The 21410-nt window shown below is 35.4% G+C and overlaps 1 protein-coding gene across 3 annotated transcripts in view; it reads left to right on the top strand.

Annotated features, from left to right (window-relative positions):
- Positions 1-21410, top strand: part of LOC125057600 (probable E3 ubiquitin-protein ligase RNF144A) — a 113787-nt gene that overhangs the window by 14081 nt on the left and 78296 nt on the right. For 2 of the 3 annotated variants that reach the window (XM_047661388.1, XM_047661387.1), the window contains one exon: positions 3522-4269. In XM_047661388.1, the coding sequence (XP_047517344.1) occupies positions 3562-4269 (708 nt within the window). In that variant the 5' untranslated portion in view covers positions 3522-3561. Of the gene's footprint in view, positions 1-3521; positions 4270-11806; positions 11921-21410 lie in introns of those variants that run through there. The other variant, XM_047661390.1, reaches the window with a different exon arrangement.

Raw genomic sequence — 21410 nt, 5'->3', positions numbered from 1 at the left:
GATTCCTCTTCTAGAAGTAATTATCTTTGAGGATCAAGAAATTCTATAGCTACGACATACTATTATAAAATATATTTGTCGTGATAATTTTAAGTCAATACGAATACGTCAAATATTGAGAAAACATCATCGACTTGCGTCAAAGCAAACGGAACATTGAGTTTGATTTTTCAAATACTTTTTTTTTATATAGAACAGGGGGAAAACGGGCAGGAGGCTCACCTGATGTTAAGTGATACCGCCGCCCATGGACACTCTCAATGCCAGAGGCGTTGCGAGTGCGTTGCCGGCCTTTTAAGAATTTGTACGCTCTTTTCTTGAAGGACCCTAAGTCGGATTGGTTCGGAAATACTTCAGTGGGCAGCTGGTTCCACATAGTGGTGGTGCGCGGCAAAAACTGCCTTGAAAAACGCTCAGTTGTGGAACGGCGGACGTCGAGGTGATACGGGTGGAATTTCGTATTCTGCCTCGACGTCCGATGATGAAACTCAGCTGCAGGTATTAATCCGAACAACTTTATGAGGAACACCGCTGTTCAGGGGAGCTCTTGATTCCTCTTCCATAAATAGTTTTAGTTATGATTTGAGAAGATCAAAAACTTCTGAAGTACGTCATACTATAAAATATATTTGTCATGATAAATTTGTGTCAATAAGAATACGTCAAATATTGAGAAAAAATCAACAATGTATTGCGTCAAAGCAAACGGAACATTGAGTTTGATTAATCAAATACCTTATAAGGATCATTGGGTAAATATTGTATGACGATAATTTTATTAATTTGATCACGAGTTGGTTCTAGTAATTCTGTTTATTTTCTATGTAGATGTTAAATGGAATATTTGTTTTGAAATTAATTATCACCCCTTATCTATAATAATATCGTAAAGTGGAAAAATAGAGCGATTAAGGCAGTTTGTCGCGCACCACCACTATGTGAAACCCAGCTGTCCACTGAAGTATTTCCGAACCAATACGACTAAGGCTTATCTTTAAGGCCGGCAACGCACTTGCGAGCCTTATGCGGTATCACTTAACATCAGGTGAGCATCCTGCCCGTTTGCCCGCTGTCATAAAAAATACCTAAGTATCTTACTCAAGGATGAAAGAATTTTTGAAATCCATCCAGCAATTTTTAGTTTATTAGTTACAAACATATAGAAATACAAATCTTATTGTACTAAGAGAAAGTAACATAAAATAGCCGGCACTTGCAAGCCCTCTGTCATTGAGAGTGTCCATGGGCGGCGGTATCACTTAACATCAGGTGGCCGTTACATAAAATATATGTTTTTAATAATAATAATAATAATAATAATAATAATAATAATAATAATAATAAATCCTTTATTTGCCAAGATAGTGGTACAATTAGATCGAACAACAAGAAAAATTCGCACATTCAGCCATATATAAATAAGCATGCAAATGTCATAATGAGAAGTTAAGTCATTTATAATTGTTAAACTTATGGTCTAAATACTCGCTCACGCTATAAAAGCACCTAATGAAGTTACCCAGTTAATAAGTATATATATAGTTATAGAACATTATGTATGACTTAACAATAAAATAAATTTCCAACCCAGAATATCGTATAGCACCCTGGAACAAGCCGCTAATTAAATTACTATTTACACTTAGTTGATTGATTTTGTCAAATTGAATTCAAATTCTGATGAAAAGATGAACAGATTCAGTGCTTTAGTTTAAACTTTAAGTGTAAGACTGTTTTAACAAATAATGAATCTATATTAATTAACTAGTACTTCAAAGATACTTTATTTCTCAAAGAATTACATTCACTTAGTGAGAAAATTTAAGGTTAGTTAAACATCGTTTTATCAAATTATTAGCAAAGTCAAATGAGCAATTATGGTACATGCGCACTTGTAGCAAGATTCTTAAGAATTTGTTTCATTAAATTTTTAGAAATTAATTTAATAAAAGCTAACAATAGTAATAATTTCTTAGACTAACTCAAACTCAAACTCAAACTCAAAATATCTTTATTCAAGTGGGTAACCAAGTACACTTTTGAATCGTCAAGTTAAATTAATCGTTAAACTGTTCCCGTATCAACATCAGAATATATATAATATATAACATAACGCCATGGTCAACTGTGAAACATTTATAAAATCAGAATAAATAAACTTGAGGCAAGTATAAAGCCTGCTGAGTGATTAATCAAACGTCACAGATTATGGAACATTTTTGTTAAATCTTATAGTACTTCTAGACCGGTGTTATTGCTTTTATAAAATTAAACGTGTATTTTATCCTTAATGAGGGTAGTCGCAAATATATTATAATGGTTTAATAAGATTAACAGTGACCTAAATCAAAACACCTGACTGACTTAGAGCCAATTAAATGTTCATGTTGGAGTACCAGTAATGAGTTCCATCACGCGGAATCCAGGTCATTGCTCTCTGGAACCACTCAGATGTGCTGCATTGTAATGTACGCAATGTTTTCCAAAATAGCTAACGTATGTGATACCCATCTTTTAAATTTTTACAGCGAGAAATAAATTCGTTTTAATGCTTTGTAAAGGTTCTCAGTACTGATAACATAACAAGTGGTTGACGCCATTGAAAACGTTTCTTTTTATAATGGCGACGCGACCAAGAAATTTCTCAATTGTTCGTCTAACCGTATTTCCCATGTGATATGATTGTGCAATTAAAATGAATTAAGAGAAATCAAGAGTGTTTTGTTTGATGAATCATATTTAATACAGATTAGTGTAACTGAATTAACTCAAATGTTAGCCTTGAATGTTGAGTGTAAATTATCTCGAGAAGTGATCGGTTATCGGGCTAATGCAATTTCACTCGATTCAGATTTGTTTGTGATGTTTGATATTAACCAGTGCCAATAGCTTTTCAATATTTTTCGTGAGTCAGATTTTTATCGGGGATTGATTTTAACTGGCAGTTTTGTTTCGAAAACATTGAATGAAGACATGGGGAGAAATTGGCTGTGCCAAAAATCTATCTGGAACCGTTACGGAAAAACACCTTTTGTATGGCAATTAAAGTTTACAGTAAACTACCAAAAGAATTAAAAGATCTTCCGACTTCCTTAGAGTCTTTAAAAGCGACTTAGTGTATTACTTTTGGAAAAAATGTACTATTCAATAAATGATTATTTGCGTGAGACACTGTAATTGATAAAAAATTTAATAAAGTATGATATGTATGATACAGATAATATAAAAATTGACTTTGAATAATAATGTAAAATTCCTTAAGACAAATTTGCGCGCCATTGTGTGTGGCAGAATATGCGAACGATTTACGATTGTACCACCTTAACGTTTTTGTACCCATATTCTTGCAATAAATAAATTATTATTATTAAAAGATCCATTCCACATGAGTAGATTGTGTTTATGTTTTGATGCATACTACGGCGGAGATAGGGTTCGGCCTTCATAACAATTAGATAACTGATACTTGGAAATGTGAATGCAATTTAAAATTACTCATCTGATTATGTTGTTTGTTTCAGGCGTATTCACAATCGCGGCAGTCTCGTATCGCTGCCAACGATGTTGCGACCGGAGTCCCCTCTCGCTGACCATCGCAGCCTTCTGCCGCGTCGGCTGCTTCCGGTCAAGGCACAGATAGCACCCGCCGACAAAAAGAAAAACCGCAGGTCTCTCGAACTTAACCCCCCGTCCGATCACCCCACTTATGACTATCCGAAACTCCTCATCTCAAAAACCACCGATTCCCTCAACACAGAATGCCCTCGCAAACACTTAAATAAACAAGATTCGACTGATAGCTTAAAGAGGGCGCTTCTCGCCAAAGAGGACAAAAAGCTCAAGGACGACAAGAAAGTCGCGAAGCAGGATTCGAGTGAAAGCCTCAAGAAGGCGCTGCTTTGCAAGCAGGACTCCAATGATAGTCAGAAGCGAGTGGAAGTCGATGTTAAATGGACGCAAAAGGAGGAAAAGCGGGAGGTGAAGCGGGGTAGCGATAAGAAGGGGTTGCTAGAGACTGATATAGATGATACTTACAAACGGATTTATGAAAGGAGAACGGGATGTGCCCGGCCCACGTTACCGCCCGTGGCAGAGAAAGGGGTATCTCCAAAATCCCCTAATGGGAGTCCAATCACTCCTGGGGTGGCGGCGGTGGCTGAAGGTGTAGTTCGGTGGGGGAGTGGGCTCCTATCACCAAAGGAAGAACCAAGACTTCGGCCGGCCAGGAGCTGGTACGGCTATGGGACTCTACCGTCAGATAGTGATAAGGTAAGTTTGTTTACAGACTTGTAAATTATATAGACAGTATTTGTTTAAATTTCTTAAGGCAAGAACAAGGACAACACTGAAGAATTTCCAAACCAATTCGACCTATGGTCCTTCAAGAAAAGAGCGTACCGATACTTAAAAGGCCAGCAACGCACTTGCATTTGTCTCCTGTTACATTAAAAAAAAACACCCAGAAGAAAAATTGAAACTAAATTTGGCTTTTCCTCTCATAAATATTATTCAATTTTACCCATACAAGAATGAGTTTTTTCATTTATTAAATAATTTCGTTGGGTTTTCCTGTGATATTAAACGGTCGGATAACCCAAGCATTCGCCATTTAATTGAGAGGGTTTCGTTGCTATGTTAATATCGGTGGAATTTTATCGTTATTTTTCCTTCTTTAGAAATATGTAAGGAATATTAAAAGTATTTATTGTTGTATCTGAATAATGTTTGTGTGATAACGTCAAATTTTTTTAATAGTCTGCACAATGACACCATTACGATCTAGCCTATTGTTTCCCAATGTGTGGCCCACGCCCCACATGCCCCCCTGATGGGTATTTGATAGTCGGCTATTCGAATTTTTTTTTAAAATAAATATTTGTCACTTCAGTTTTTAAATCTACTTACTGTTTCGTTAACAATTTCCAAATAATTTCTCCCTAAACCCTATAATTTAATTTTCTTACGTGAGCAATTCAATTTTATATATTAAAAATTAGATATTTGTCACATAGGAGCGGGGTATAAGACAAACACTAATCCAGCTAATAACACTAATAGGTAATTTACAACAAACCTAATGTACCAACAAATTATATTTAAAATAAGAAAGTGTCCAATAACTTAGGCTCTATTAAGGGAAACACACTCTGTTCTTGTGTGAATTTAATCGAAAATTTGTACCGTACACTTATAAAATTACAGAGCATACAACAAAAGCATCCAAATGCAGAGAATACAAGAATAAACATTACTCATACACTCACATGAACGGGGTCAACCCTCAAACATTGTTATTCTTTATTTATACAAGTATTTCGGCTGCGCTGAATACAGAATGTTTATCGCCCGTGAATACCAAGAGAAATTAAGGTTTCATACACTACAGCGACGGTAAATGCAATCATTTCCCTCGTGAATTCGTACTTAATAATAGGAGTAGTGTTGGCCTAGTGGCATCAGCGTGCGACTCACATTCCTTAGGTCGTAGGTTCGATGCCTGTGCATCAATGGTGTTTCATTATATGTGCACATTTAACATTCGCTCGAGCGGTGTAGGAAAATGTCGCGAGGAAACCGGCTTGCCTTAGACCCAAAAAGTCGACGGCGTTTGTCAGGCATAGGAGGCTGATTACATACTTGCCTATTAGATTGACAAATGATCATGAAACATATACAGAAATCTGAGACCTTAAAAGGTTGTAGCGCCACTGATTTATTTTTATTTTTTCTATTTAATTATAATATTTATTTATTTTATTTATTACAGAAATACAAACATTATCCTTACAGACTATGCCAATACGATAATGTCCTTTTTTTTATAAAACAGAGGGCAAACGGGCAGGAGGCTCACCTGATGTTAAGTGATACCGCCGCCCATGGACACGCTCAATGCCAGAGGGCTCGCGAGTGCATTGCCGGCCTTTTAAGAATTTGTACACTCTTTTCTTTTTGGACCCTAAGTCGAATTAGTGATTTCACGCGTATTTTTAGTTGCTCATGAATATGTAGCCTAATGTAGAAAAATTTTGTAATGATTGCAGTGAGAATGGTCTAATTTCGGATAAACTAACGCAATACTTGAATGCAAATTATCTGCTTTTACAAAGTTATGACAAGTGAGAACATATGAAAAAACATTAAAGATAGAAAAGGACAAAACCATATTAGTAAATTACTGTGAGTGCACGTTAGTCGAAAGTGGGGAAAAAAATAGTACACAGAAACAGTCTTCCCTTATTAGAGACTGTATGTAGTGTTATTGGCAGCAGTGTTGGCCTAGTGGCTTCAGCGTGCGACTCTCATACGTGAGGTCGTAGGTTCGATCCCCGGCTGTGCACCAATGGACTTTCTTTCTATGTACGCATTTAAAATTTGCTCGAACGGTGAAGGAAAACATCGTGAGGAAACCGACATGTTTTAGACCCAAAAAGTCGACGGCGTGTGTCAGGCACTGGAGGCTGATCACCTACTTGCCTATTAGATTTAAATGACCATGAAACAGATTCAGAAACCTTAGGCCAAGACCTAAAGAGGTTGTAGCGCCACTGATTTTTTTTAGTAGTGTTATTGGACACTTTCTTACGTTGAATATCCTTATTAGTAAATCAGGATTAAAATAGTCTTATCTTATTATAAGTTAGGTTAGATCGTAATGTTAAATGATGTCTTTGTTCAGAGACAATATAAAAATATATGAGGAACGTTTTTCATATTATTGCCGCCCACATACGTAGGGTATCTACTTATGTAGGTGGCAACACTGGCTTTGGCTGTCATTGAAATGACATTTATCAGTCATTCATTCATATATTCATAAGCAGCGAAAATAAAGGACAAATTTTATTTATGTTTTGAATTCTTCAAATATCTGTGTCTATATCTATGTCATAACTTATTAAAACACATCACCCCAGGGGGGGGGGGATTACCTTTCGTTTCCGCTGTGGAGAATCCCCCTTTGGGCATCCATCATTAGAGCACAGGCTGTCCTTCGTATTCTTTGTGACAGATTTCAAAAGGCGGGCAGCGTACTTGCGAGCCCGCTCGCATTGATAGTGTCCATGGGTGGCGGTATCACTTAACATCAGATGAGCCTCCTGCCCGTTTGCCCCTGTTCTATAAAAAAAATATTAATTGTTTAATCACAAACACACAGTTAACTCCTTGATAATTTGTCTATGGCTAAACAGATAATAAATGCGATGTTTTTGAAAACAGAATATTCAAAATAGAATATATATTACTAACGAAACATACACACAGAAACACAAAAAAATAAGGTACATTTTAAGTGTGAAATGTGTGTGTTGTGGTAGTAACTGGCCCTGGCTCAGCATTATGCTGTGGAGCATACGTGTTCCACAGTGCTGGTCATTCAGCCAAGTGCCAGAGACCACAATTTAGTTTGTGCCACAGACGCAAAAAAAGAAAAAGATGTAATGATAATAATAATAGTAGAAACAATTATAATTGTAAAAAAGGGTGCGTGTACTTATGTACGCGCGTAAGAAGTTATACTTCTTTGGCATCATTTAAAATAGTTTTTGATTGCATGCAAATAATTAATTACAATTAAATAATCAAAGACTGGAAAAGGAGTCATTATAGTCAATTAAGTTCTATTTACATTTAAAAATTAAATAAATAAATATTTATTATTATTCTCTTACATTAAGTGTAACATAAATTCTATTATTATTCGAATGTTGTTTTTAAATTATGTCCAATGCCGTAGCATCTTCCGTGGGCAATTTCATTCTGTTAATTTTGTGTCACGGTGTGCGCGCATCGTAAAATTTCACTCTCATCAATTTTTCATAACGCGCCTAAAGAAGTATAACTTCATAAATTAACAGTGTGAGTAAAGAAGTCGAAGTCGAAGAAAATAGGTCTTTCGGTCATTCGAATTGGACGCTTAGTTTTCAAGGTCTAGGTCATAGCATATAGTTATTTTTAGCGCTACAAATAAGAAAGTCTTGTGTTATTGTTGACGTAGCGCCTTTGACGTTTACTTGTAAAAACTGGAACAATGCGATATGGATGTGTCTCGCGAAGGGGGTCATTTGTGTAGGGTTGCCCAAAAGTTTTTTTTGCAAAAGAGCAAACGGGCAGGAGTTGGGGTTGTCAACGCCAAATTAATTATTTGAAAATCCATGACTTAGCCACGGATAATATATTCAGACAGGAAATGTAGGGAAGTTCGTATGTTAAAATCAGTCACATTTTTGAAGTGAAACTTCTTGCGCATGAGGGTAAAATTTTTACGTATGAAACGTCTCGAAGATGTGCGTTGGCGGCATTTTAGGAATTGGTACGCTCTTTTCTTGAAGTACCATTAGGGGGATTGATTCAGAAATACTTCAGTGGGCAGCTGGTTTCACATAGTGATGGTCGCGGAAAAGACTTAAGAAACGCTCAGTTGTGAAACAACGGTCGAGGTGACACGGGCGGTATTTCGTATTCTGCCTCGACGTCCGATGATGAAAGTTAGTTGCGAGACATGGTTTTACAAGTTTTTGATCTCTTCTTTTTGGTTATAACTCACTCAATGTGAGCCTGAGTTTGACTTTGTCTCAATTTGTATGAATTTCACCCCACATTGCCAGGTTGAACAGATTATCCGTGGCTAAGTCATGGATTATTAAATGAGTAATTTGGCGTTGACAACCCTGGCATTCGATTATTTACCGTTATGAGCCTCAATTTGCATTTTCAAGGAAGTGTGAGTAAAAATGATTTAAAACAATGACGAATGTTTCTCATTAATAATATGGAATTATAATTAGCCCTAACTATATTTCAATGTAATTAATTCTAGGAAATATATTTAACGATGTTTAATTGACTTGTTTAAGCTGTCCCAATATGCTTCAAAGGAGTTTTAAGAATGTCCATAGATAGCGCTAACTCATCTGCATAAGCACACCCCATATACACAACCTCTCGTACATAGATTCACTTTAACACAACACAGCCGAGTTAGGGTTTTTTTATAGAATAGGGGGGCAAGCACGCTGACGGGATGCCCAAAAAGGGAAATCATTGCAGACCATGGGCACTTATTTTTATGACGTATCTATATCTATCTTTATATATATAATTCTTCTGTGAGTGTGTATGTCACTGAACTTCTCTCAAACGACTGGACCGATTTTGATGAAATTTTTTGTGTGTGTTCAAGGGGATCTGGGAATGGTTTAGATTCACAAATAAGCCCGCCAGATGGCGCTGCAGTCGGTACTTTCATACTTTGCTTTACTAATCGCTTGAAATATCATGCAGGACAACGTCTGTCGGGTCCACTAGTATACGTATAAAAATGAATCCCTATTTCCCTTGGACACGGCATCACGCGTGAACGGCTGGACCGATTTCTCAAATTTTTTTTTGTTGTGTTTGTTATTGTCAGGAGAAGGTTCTTGTGAAAGAAAAAATTAAGGAAATTGCGCGGAAAAATAGAAAATTTAAGAATACTTAACCACCATACAATTCAAACTCTTTTGATGTAACCTTATGGCGTTTGACATAAAATTGACAGAATGCGTGCTGCAAATGTTGTCAAATTCACAAAACAGCCTAGCAGATGGCGCTGCAGTCGGTACTATCATACTTTGCTTAATATACTAATCGCTTGAAATATGATGCAGGACAACGTCTGTCGGGTCCGCTAGTTATATATATGACGGAGTAGTAGTAGTAGTAGTAACAACGAGAAAAGAGGGTAGCACCTAAATGGAGAAAGGAAGGTAGACGTAGGTACTGACTGATAGGATTTTTGTCGTCTAGCGAAAGGAAGGACGGATGAGACAGAGACAGAGATAGATTGTTGACAAAGCAACATATCTGAACAATGTCTTGAAAGCACTACCTGAATTTTAACAAAAGGACCTGCAGATAAATTGTTGGCATCAGCCGTTTAATTTCGACATAAGTCTACTTTTTAGAGGCTTCTGCTTTGTTCGACCGCTCAATGGAACTGAGGGCTGCATTTTTTTTGAATGGATGCTCGCTGTTACTCTAAGGGCCTTTACAGCTCAGCCCGGCCTGAATGGGCGTTTTCCCGCGACTAGAGTAAGGGCGTCTCCTGCGAGACTCGGGCCTCGGCTTGGGCCGTCGTGTGGTCAATCGCCTGAAGGGCAGGACGGATGCTCACTGGAGTGAGTGAAGTGCGAAGTAAAAACCCTAATCTGTTTTTGACTATTATTGTTTGCCGTTGTTGTTTGGCTTTTAATTTGAGGGCCGCACCAACCAGTTCCTGTATTTATAGCAACCCGAATTTGTAATAAACAAGTTTCATGACATTTCGTGTACTCGTTCCGCGACCGAACCCGACTACAGAGTCAAATAACAGTCATAGGAACGAGTGTCAAAGAATACTTTATATTGATTGTCATTAAGTTTCAAATGTTTAAAATTATGATAAATTACTTAATGACTATAGAGTCCTTATTATTATCGAACATTGAATAGTCGTTAATTTAAAGATCTAGCAACATTGACAAATCAAATAAAACATGAGTATTAACGGTTTTGAACTAATTTGACCTTGATGTTATTAAATTATTATGACACTAGCTGACACTAACACATTAATAAAGATTATGATATTACTACAGACTATCAAATAGTCTGTTAATTTGTAAATCTATTAATATTGGCAAATCAAATAAACCACAGAACAGTTTTTATTTGCCGTTTTTATTCGCCATTGCTCCGACATATATGTATTTTATTTTATATTTTATAGGTATTACGTTTTTAATAATTTTACAAATTTTTTGTTTAGTAAATATTTGTTTTTTTTGTTTATATTATGTATTCCATATTTGGCTATATGTCTAGTATAATTGCTTTTGTTATATATAATTTTTGTTAGCTGTAGGATTACGAAATAAATAAATAAATTGTATGCGGCTTGCTAAACTAATGTGTGAGACAATTGCTTTTTAAATTATTAGTTCCTATACTTAACTAACGGGAGCAGTTTTGGCCAAGTGGCTTAGCAACTCTCATGACTCATCCCTGAGGTTGCTCTCCGGCTGTCCACCAATGGACTTTCTTTCTATGTGCGCATTTAGCATTCGCTCGAACGGTGAAGGAAAACATCGTGAGGAAACCCGCTTGCTTAGACCTAAAGAATCGTGTCGTGTCAGGAACAGGAGACTGATCACCTACTTGTTAACTAGATTGACAAATGATCATGAAACAGATACATAAATCTGAGGCCCAGACCTAAAAAGGTTGTAGTGCCACTGATTTATTTCTTTTTACTTAAGTAACGGACTCTCAGACGTCATATACTAAAATATATGTTTTAAGATACGTAGAAAAATATATATCTTCACACTACTATCACTTAAACACAAATTTCATTAAAATCGGACCGTTTAAGAGGATTTCAATGCATTTATTATGCATAAATAAATCAAACAAGAAAATCTAGAACATACTATACATAAATGTGACAAAAACACTGATTCAACAATTGACAACAATCAATTCGAATAAAAAGTAACTTGTTAAGGAAGTAAATTACAAGGAGAATGCGCAGACGCAATTATCTTAAAGCAACTGTGCCCTGCGACTTTATCCGCTTCCCCCGTAGTGTGATGTTATTATCTATAGACAATTGTTTTCGAAACAGTCCTGAGATCCCAACTAAACAAACAGCTTAAATTATATAAACCAGAGACAACTAGAATTGTTTACGTAAAAAATATTTTCCACCTAAGCCCCCGAATTAGACGATATCAAGGAATTCGGGAGCGTCACAACTATACTTGTATTATCGCGTGCGCGCGCGTCGCGCGGTCGTCTCGTGCGTACACTGAAGTCTGAACAATATTATTTTTGTGTGTGATTTTTTAAGTGTTGAGTGGTTTTTGTGATTATGCCGGGGGATTTTAAACGTTCGAGGGTATGTAGAGGCTTATTTTCTTTAGACATGTTTTGGTCTGAAAATAAATAAAAAATACATTGCATTTAAATTTTGTGTTCGTAGTAAGTGAATTATTATAATGATTTTTAATTATAGGTGATTTTTAACGTTCGTGGGTCTGTAAAGACTTATTTTTTTTAAGCATGATTGGGTCTGAAAATAAATACTTATTAATAATAATATATTTGCTATTCGTTTTTATGAGAAGTACAATGAACTTTATATTTCGTTTTCGTAGTAAAGAAATAGTTAATGATAATTAATTGTAGGTGATTTTAAACGTAGAGGCGTATTTTGTTTAGGTATATATAAAATAAATACCTAGTATAGATCTGAAAGTTATGGAAAAATATATCGCTTTTGTTATTCGTTTTTATAAAATTAAAATGTAATTTATATTTTGTAATGGAATATTTATAATTATACAATTTCTGTTTAATGATAAATAAAAGGTGACGTTAGCGATATTTGCGTACTTGCTGGAGGCCAGCAAAGTGCGACTAAAATATGGATGTAAACAATTTAAAACAACTTTCATCGTAGTGGCGCGTGAGCACTTAATTTAGGGAATTTGGTACTTACGCTACCGTGGCAAAAATTCTGGTAACGATTTAGAAATCCGTCGCCCGGATTTGATGAAAAAATACCTATTATTATTTATTGTTTGGTTAGGTTAGTATATTAATATTTTCTTAATATACTAAGCTAACCTAACCAAAATTTTCTAAATCGTTACCAGAATTTTTGTCGCGGTGACGTTAATACGTAAATACCGGGAATTTCCTTTGCTTGGTTTTAAAATTAGATAAACAATATATAATCATGATACCACCGCCCATGGTATCAATGCCAGCGGGTGAGTGAGTGCCAGCATTTTAAGCATTGGTAGGTACGCTCTTTTCTTGAAGGACCGTAAATCGAATTGGTTCGGAAATTCTTCAGTGGGCAGCTGGTTCCACATAGTGGTGGTGCTTGGCAAAAACGCTCAATTGTGAAACGAATTTTATTCAAATGATGACATGGTATTTTTAATTGACACATACATATGGTACAGTTTGCTATAGAAACTGTTCGCTTTTCCGGAATAAAAACCTAAGTACTAAATTCAATCTAAATTTTTCAACGACTTTTTTATATTTTTCCTAATTTTCTCTCCATAAAAACCATCATCAGAGTTCAAGAAATAAATAAAAAATACTCGATTTGGTCCAGCCGTCTCGAGTTTTGAGCTTAGCAACAAATTTTGGGCGATTCTTTTTTATTTATGTTATTATTGTTATTTTGTGTGTTTTTGTAGTAATAAATGTTATGTTTACGTCTATGTCTAACTAAAATCTCTAAAGTCTACATCTAGCGTTTATATGAGAAATATTTTGTATAGAAACGTGCAAAATTGGTCTCAAATAGTCTAGTATATATCTCCACTTCGCATATAAATAGAACAAGATAGCATTTTCCTGTTATTCTTTGTTTAGAGCATAGGGCAATGACATAAGGAGTTTATTGAGTTAAATTTATAAGACTATTTTAAAAACCTGTTGATAATTGAAGTCCTTTTGCAGTCAGAGTGTTTTGATCACTTTGAGCAAACTTCAGTTAATCTCTATTTCTCCAAAAGTTGTTACTGAGTTGTTGCAGATATAGCATAATATTTAGAAAAATAAAAAAATAAAAAATGGCGCTAATACCTTTTTAGCCTTAGATTTCTGTATCTGTTTCATTATCATTTGTCAATCTAAAAGGCAAGTAGGTTGTCAGCCTCCTGTGCCTGACGCACGCCGTTGACTTTTTAGGTCTAAGGCAAGCCGGTTTCCTCACGATGTTTTCCTTCACCGTTCTAACGAATGTTAAATGCGCACATAGAAAGAAAGTCCATTGATGCACAGCCGGGGATCCAACCTATGACCTCAGGGATGAGAGACTATGTCAAAGTTGTATTGAATTTTTACTCTACGCTTAAACTAATTTTTTTACTCTGAAGTTAATATTTATTATTTGAATAGAATTTTTAAATTATATAATTATAAATTAATATTTTTATTTGAATAGAAAAAAATAATTGAATAATTAAGTATATATATGTATCTTTAAAATAATAATTATCTAAATTATTTAAATTTTAATTGTGTATAAATTACCCTAATTAATTACAAAATATATATATTTAAAATAGTAACCAGTTTAATTTAATTTACCAAAAATGTTTTTTTGTGTTGATTTATTATACAGGGTAAACTCCATGTTGCAGTAAGGTCGTAGGTTCGAACTCCGGCTGTACACCTATGGATTTTCTTTCTATGCGCGCATTTAGCATTCGCTCGAACGGTAAAGGGAAACATCGAGAGGTAACTGGCTTGACTTAGGCCCAAAAAGTCGACGTTGTGTGTCGGGCACAGGAGGTTGATCACCTACTTGCCTATATATAGAATTCTGATTCCCAGACCTAAATAGGTTGTAGCGCCACTGAGTTTTTTTCATTTTATTTAATCTCAATGTAAGCACTGATACATACAATTTTATATGTCGTATAAAACTCTATTAAACACTGTGCATTGTGCAGTCCCTTTAGCATCGCTATAGAATGTACATTGTTTTATTATTAGGTTAATTTTTAATTAAAAAGGATATATTCGCAATTCTTTATAACTTTAGAACCATAAATCGAAGTTATAAAATTACTATAAAAACATTAAAAATGATTTACAATGATAACATTTTAATTTATTTCATAACGAATGATTTTGTTGATAAATTGTTTGGTAATAAAACACGTCAGTGCGACCTTGATATTCAAATGCGAAATGGATTATTTCGTTATCAATAAAGGGCACGGGGTCGCATATCAATAGTCACCTCTTCTTGTTGATATTAGTTTCTTGTAAACACAGGAAAGGAGTGGAACTCCTTGCTCCCTTCCATAATTCCTAGACAGTTTATGATGGGTTCATTTAAGCGGCTTTTAAATAGGCATCTCCTGGATAGGAGCCCCTCCAATAGGCCGCATCTCACTTAATATAAGGTGTGGCCTAATGTCTGTCCAGTTCTGTATAAAAAAGTAAGAGATCTTTTCCTACCTCTGAAAGTATTGTGAACTTATACAAAAATTAAAAAATAATAGTATAAATTAATCTAAAATTAATATTAGAGTGATATGTCTAAATATTTGAAACAGAAACTTTCCGGCAAACGTCTCAAACTCAAAAAAATACCTTTATTCATATAGGTAAACACTTTGAACGTCAACAGAAAATATGTTAAATTCACATGTCCTACTAGTTCGCAAGTTAAGGGCGTAGAGCGGGCGAGAAGAACTGGCAAGAAAGTTTCTCTGGAAGACAGTCATCTCCAAAAGAACAATTCCAGTAATAGGTTAAGTCACGTCCAAAAAAACTATTCCATTTATAATAGGTTCCTTTGTTCATAGAACCTAAAACAGTCGAATTGATTCTCTTGTCAAATTGTGTGTTCCCGTTGGAAATAATCAGCTGATGAAGGGACATTACTTATTATGCGATGAAATTGATTGATTTTCCCCCTGATTGCCCCTAGTAGGGCAGTTATTATTGTGTTCTATTTTTATTCTTCTTCTTAAAGCTGCTAATTCTTGAGGAAACTTCGTATATAAAGAGATTGTATATTTAACGTCCGACCTTGAAATATATGCGCATTCCCGTGCTCTTCTCCGCGTTGGAATTCCCGTATCTGGCGATCTCCGAACTCTGCTATTCAGAACAGAGCTATACCCAGCACCTTGCGGCTGAAAATCTGAATAGTGTAGACAACGGAAACGAAAATCTACTCTTTGTTTCGTGTTATAAATTATTGACTCTGGACAATTGAATCATTTAACCTTTTATTATGCAAAAAACGAAAGTTATTAACGGGATTTTCATGAGCTCAATTGTTGAATTTTACAAAGACAAAGCTTTTGACCTATAACTCCAATTTTTGGTTAATCTAAATGTTACTTTCTCTTAGTATTCAAATATTATGAGAAATATTTGTACTTATATTTGCTTGTAACTTGTTAAATATTCGTACTTGTTGTTCTTTCATCGTTCCTTTCCCTGATTAAAAACTCGACGGCGTGTGTCAGGCACAGAAGGCCGATCACCACGTTTAAAAACAAATGATGACGAAACACCAATCTCAGGCCCAGACCTAAAAGGGTTTTTATATATTATTTACATTACAATTTCGAATTGATTGAGTTACATAATATAAAATATATAAATGTCACATTAATGGGCGATATTTAACGTGAGTGATATATTAAAAGTTCACAATTTAAAACCGAAAAGCGATGTTAATTAATATAGCTGATAAAGATATCATAGGAACGTTTTGGACATATTCTAGATGAGTATATGCGAAAGTTTTGTTAAAAGTAGTTGTCGCGCAAGCTCAAATTCGACCAAAAACAACAACGAAGTTATGATTCTGCGCAGTGTGAGCTGTTCAATCGTAAGAAATTCTCCAAATTTGAGCCCCAGCGACTTTTTCCTGTCCTCAGATCTCAAGAGAATGCTCGATGGACAGAAATATTATTTAAAACGTTATGCTTATGAAGAGGTTATCGCCGAAAGTGAAGCATATTTTGAGGCTAAAGACAAATAACTATAAAAATTATATCGAAAAACTGTATGTTTGTTAATTGTTGATTTACTCTCGAAGGTGGAATACTGAAAAATCCTTTTAAAAAAAAAGATGTTTTTCGATGTTAGCCTACGAAGTTTACCCACCTTTTAAGTTTAAAAGTTATTTTCTTAATCAATAAAAGTTTTTCATCTGATATGCAATAATTTAATTATGCTCTCTCTCTCTTCAATCGGCAGCTCATGTCTGAGCGCCGTGGTTAGCAAGAAACATCTGGAGCTGATTATCTGTTTCTGTTATCTCAACCGGTTTCTGTCCAGCGCCTCTCTTATTACAGTGTACAGTTTTGAGGACGATGAGTCTTACAGTTGATCTGGTTGGTGAACGGCTCCGGGATCCTTTGCGCGATCCTTTGTTAGATAAATTTAATAATAAGCTGTGATGAATTTCAATAAATCCACTCGGATTATTACGTCATAGAATTTAATTTTAATATAATTAAACCTGTTCAAGTATACATTGTTTACACTGGCATTTTATATTCTGAATTAATAACGTACTTTTTTCGGTTAATTTCGAATTTATATTTATTTATTAACGTACACCACATAATATTTATTTAATATTATATGTTTCTACCAGATATAACATCCTCATTATATAGCTTACGTGTACGTATTTAAATAAATATTAAAGTATATAAACGCGATTGTATACATTATTAATTGCTTTTTAGTAATTTTAGTTTAAGTGAGAGAATGCCTTTTGTTAGAAATGTTATTTATTAACACTTTGTTGGATTAACATACACATACATAGGTACATATACATTAACTTCCGGCATTGCAGGTGTCAATGGATGGCGGGTTACACTTTATTTAATGGGAAAACGTGTTTGCCTCCTGTCCAATTAAAAAAAAGCAATATTTAGGAGTTCTTATCGCTAACAACCGATCTCTTTTTCAGTCATTTTTTTAAATCCCCCAGATAAAAGTGTAAGGTTATTTAAAACGAACCTGTACTGTGCGTCCCAAAATTATTATATTTTAATTAAAAATAAAACTAGAATAAAATATAAGTAATTTTATATCTATAAATATTACTTGGGAAATAAGCCTTACCTTGCACGATACACTTACGCTGCCTGCGTCAATAGAACCTGCACTATCGATTATTAACAACTAATAAATTATTAAAGAGAGTTGTGTGCTTGTATTGCATTATTTAATAACAACTTTCAAATGAAATCTGTATACGAAGGTATTATAACCACCTCTATTCAAAAAGTGTTACTGTTAATAGGGACTTAAGCTAATCCCTAGGAATGATTTGAATTTGGAATGTGGATATTGTTAATAATATACCAAAGAGGTCGATCATAAATTTTCTATGAAAATGTTACTGGCTGTTAAAATATAATATGCACAGAAGAAATTAAATAAAGGGGGCAAACCAGTTTTCTTTTGTTTTTGGATCAAATTCTATTTAAGACTAGCCACGAACTTTATTTATTTATTTATTTATTTAATAACAGCACAATGGCCAAACTTAGACTAAAAAACACAATAAACAATACAATAAAATACAATTAAGATTTACAACACAGGGTAGCATTACCCCCTTATCCCCTCCAGGTACACTCTGAAAGCACAGTATACCACCCCCATAAGCTTCCCAAACAGGTCGCTCTCCGGTGAAGAGTCGAGAAACCCATTAAGCAGTGAGAGTAGCCGGGGAATGGGCGCTTGTTGTCGCTGGACAGTGCGAGCCGAACGCACAGCGAAAAGGTTATGTTTCCGGCAGCGGTAATATTTGTCCGGGACGTATAGCCTCATGATCTCTTCCAGCAAGTATGCGCTTTCCGTTTTATTCTTAATTACACTCAAACCAAACCTGACCACCGAGAAATCCCTACGAAGCTCTAATGAATTATACCCTAACACCCCCATCAAGAACTTTGTAGGGTAGAGGTAAGGAAAGAAATTGTATCTTCTTTTATACAGATTTCTCAGGAACTTCTTTTGAACTCGTTCGATCATATCCCCATAATACCTTTCATAAGGGGACCATATGACGCAGCTGGTTTCGAGAATTGGCCTTACTAATGATGAATATAGCACCCTAGTGGCAGTGTCCGTCAGACCAACCGAATTTCGCAGAACAAACCCTAATCTCCTAAAAGCAGCATCAGTAATCGTCCGAATATGCTCCGCAAATGAAAGATCGGGCACGAAAAGGACACCCAAGTCGCGGACTCTGTCTACGCGCCTAATAACTTTCGATCCTATGCCATAGTCGCAGAGTATTTTATTCGGAGAGGCACTAAAGGTCATCACTTCACATTTGTCATAGTTGAATTGGAGTTTATTTAATTCACTCCAATGCAGCAGTTCATCCAAATCAAGTTGCATACACAGACGATCATTGTCAGTCTCAATTATTTTAAAGACCTTAACGTCGTCAGCAAATAATAGTATTTTGGAATATTTGATAACGCTTGGAAGGTCGTTAATCATTATTAAAAATAGCAACGGTCCCAGGTTTGAACCCTGGCTAATACCAGAAATTGTTGGATAAGGCTGCGAAATATATTGTCCATATTTAACATATTGGTTACGATTTGATAGGTAACTAGAAAAAAACTTAAGCAGAACAGGTCCACACCCAATTGCGGCCAGCTTTTGGAGAAGAATGTCGTTGTCTACTCGATCAAACGCTTTGTGGAAATCCAAATACACTACATCCACCTGACACCGCCTATCAATTTCACGCGATACCATGTCAGCCAAAGTCAATAGATTAGTATTAACTGATCTGCGTGGAAGAAAGGCGTGCTGGCAAGGAGTGATGTGGGGAATGCATTTAGGCAACATTAATGAGTGTAAGGACATTTCAAACACCTTCGCCAGCGTACACAGAATCGCGATAGGCCTGTAGTTTTCAGCTCTGCTTCTACAATCAGCTTTAGGAACTGGGGTCACGCGGGATGTCTTCCATAACGTTGGGTAGACCCCTGAATATAAAATAATATTGAAAATATGCGATATAGGCAATATTAAATATTCTGCCAGTCCTTTAATTATATAAGCCGGAATCATATCTGGACCCGGAGGTGTATTAGATTTTAGTTTATTTACACTACGCATAATAACTTCTGTTTCGAAATTTTTGATATCAAAATGATTAGAGTATGCCTTTGGATTATGATTGGCAGTTTCTGGAATTAGTTTCGGGTGATCTGCCAGAAATACCGATTTAAAGTGACTAGCAAATGCCTCTGCCGCGTCACAACCATAATATTCAACATCATTATAAGAAATTGCAGACTCTTTAGCTTTTGGGTTTCTAAGAGAACGAATATATTGCCAAAATTGCGTAGGTTTATTAACCAAATTTAATGAGATGGTATGTAAATAGTTAATGTTAGCTTTGCGAATGTCGTTCTTAATGATTGACCTAAGACGTTTAAATTCTAAACACGCGTTATTATCATTAAGAAATTTCCACTGCCAATGGAGCTGCGATTTAGTTCTTAATTTAGCGATGATTTCATTATTAAAATATACAGGGTAGACCCTTTGTTTAGTTAACTTTCGAATTTTTCTAGGAAAACATTGATCAAAAGAGCTATATAGAATGCTATTAAAATGTTCCACCGCTTCGTCGACATCATCAATAGCAAGTAATTCTCTCCAGTCTACGTCCTCAAGAATATAAAATAATGACAAAAAATTTCCTTTATTAAAGTTCCATTCATTTACGTTAGTAATATTCGATGGTTCACGGGTTTGCGCAGGCTGGTAAAAATTGTAATTAAGAGTTACTTTTAAGGGTGGATGATGAGCGTCAATTCGGGATAACTCATCACCTGAATCTACCGCTACCACATTCACACTGCTGTAACTCGACTCTTCACCGGTAAGGACTGCATCTAATACCCTGCCGTTCTTATTCAATATTTTATTGAACTGAGTTAAGCCCATTTCAGCAAGGAAACAGTTAAAATTCATTATACAACTTTCACTACAGCTATAAAAATTGAAATCTCCTAATATTAAAATCTTATTGCTATTACTAACTACCTTTACAATATTACTTACATGATCAAACCAGTTTATATACAATTTTTCAGAAGTTGAAGGTGGTAAATAGACAACACAAACGTATACGTACTGGCCCATAAAATTAAACCTAGCCCAAATATCTTCAACATCGCTGCTTTCATATTCAGGTAAACGCGTCAAATGTAAGGGTGATTTTGACAAAAGCATAACACCTCCTCCACGACGCCCACGGTCTCTGCGAATAACAGACCAGTCGCCATCAATGACTTCGGCGTCACATACAGATCCATCCAGATTTGTTTCTGTTATAGCGACCAATTGAACACCGATAAGCGTTATTAGGTTCGTTCTGAATGTTAGTAATTTTGTTTTAAGGCCTCTCACGTTCTGATAATAGGCAACCAGACCTGATTTTTCATTCTTATTATATAGTGTGTTTATTAAGGGAGTCCTATTTTTCTATTGATTTGCCACGAAAATTAGTTTTCCAAGGCTTGACGCATATTTTATCCGCCCAGCTCTCTTCCGCCATGACTAGGTTGCCACACTTGGCAGGAACTCCAATTTTAAATGATGCGTAATTTCCGCGGGCGTTAAGAGCTTCTACAGAGATATCTTTGGTCGTACAGATGTTTTCAAGGTGCTCACGAACCTGTTCAACGTTTGTCCCATAACTTCTTGCCTTAATATGATTTTCTTACTTAATTAGCCTACAGCTACATTCTAACATAGAACATTAGAGACTGTTCGCGTTCTCAATTACAGAAAAACAAAACTGGTTTTTATGTAACAGGTGGCAAACGGGCAGA

The sequence above is a fragment of the Pieris napi genome, chromosome 16 (genome assembly GCF_905475465.1).
Source record: "Pieris napi chromosome 16, ilPieNapi1.2, whole genome shotgun sequence".
Taxonomy (NCBI): Eukaryota; Metazoa; Arthropoda; class Insecta; order Lepidoptera; family Pieridae; genus Pieris; species Pieris napi.
This window is presented reverse-complemented; position numbering and strand designations above follow the sequence as displayed.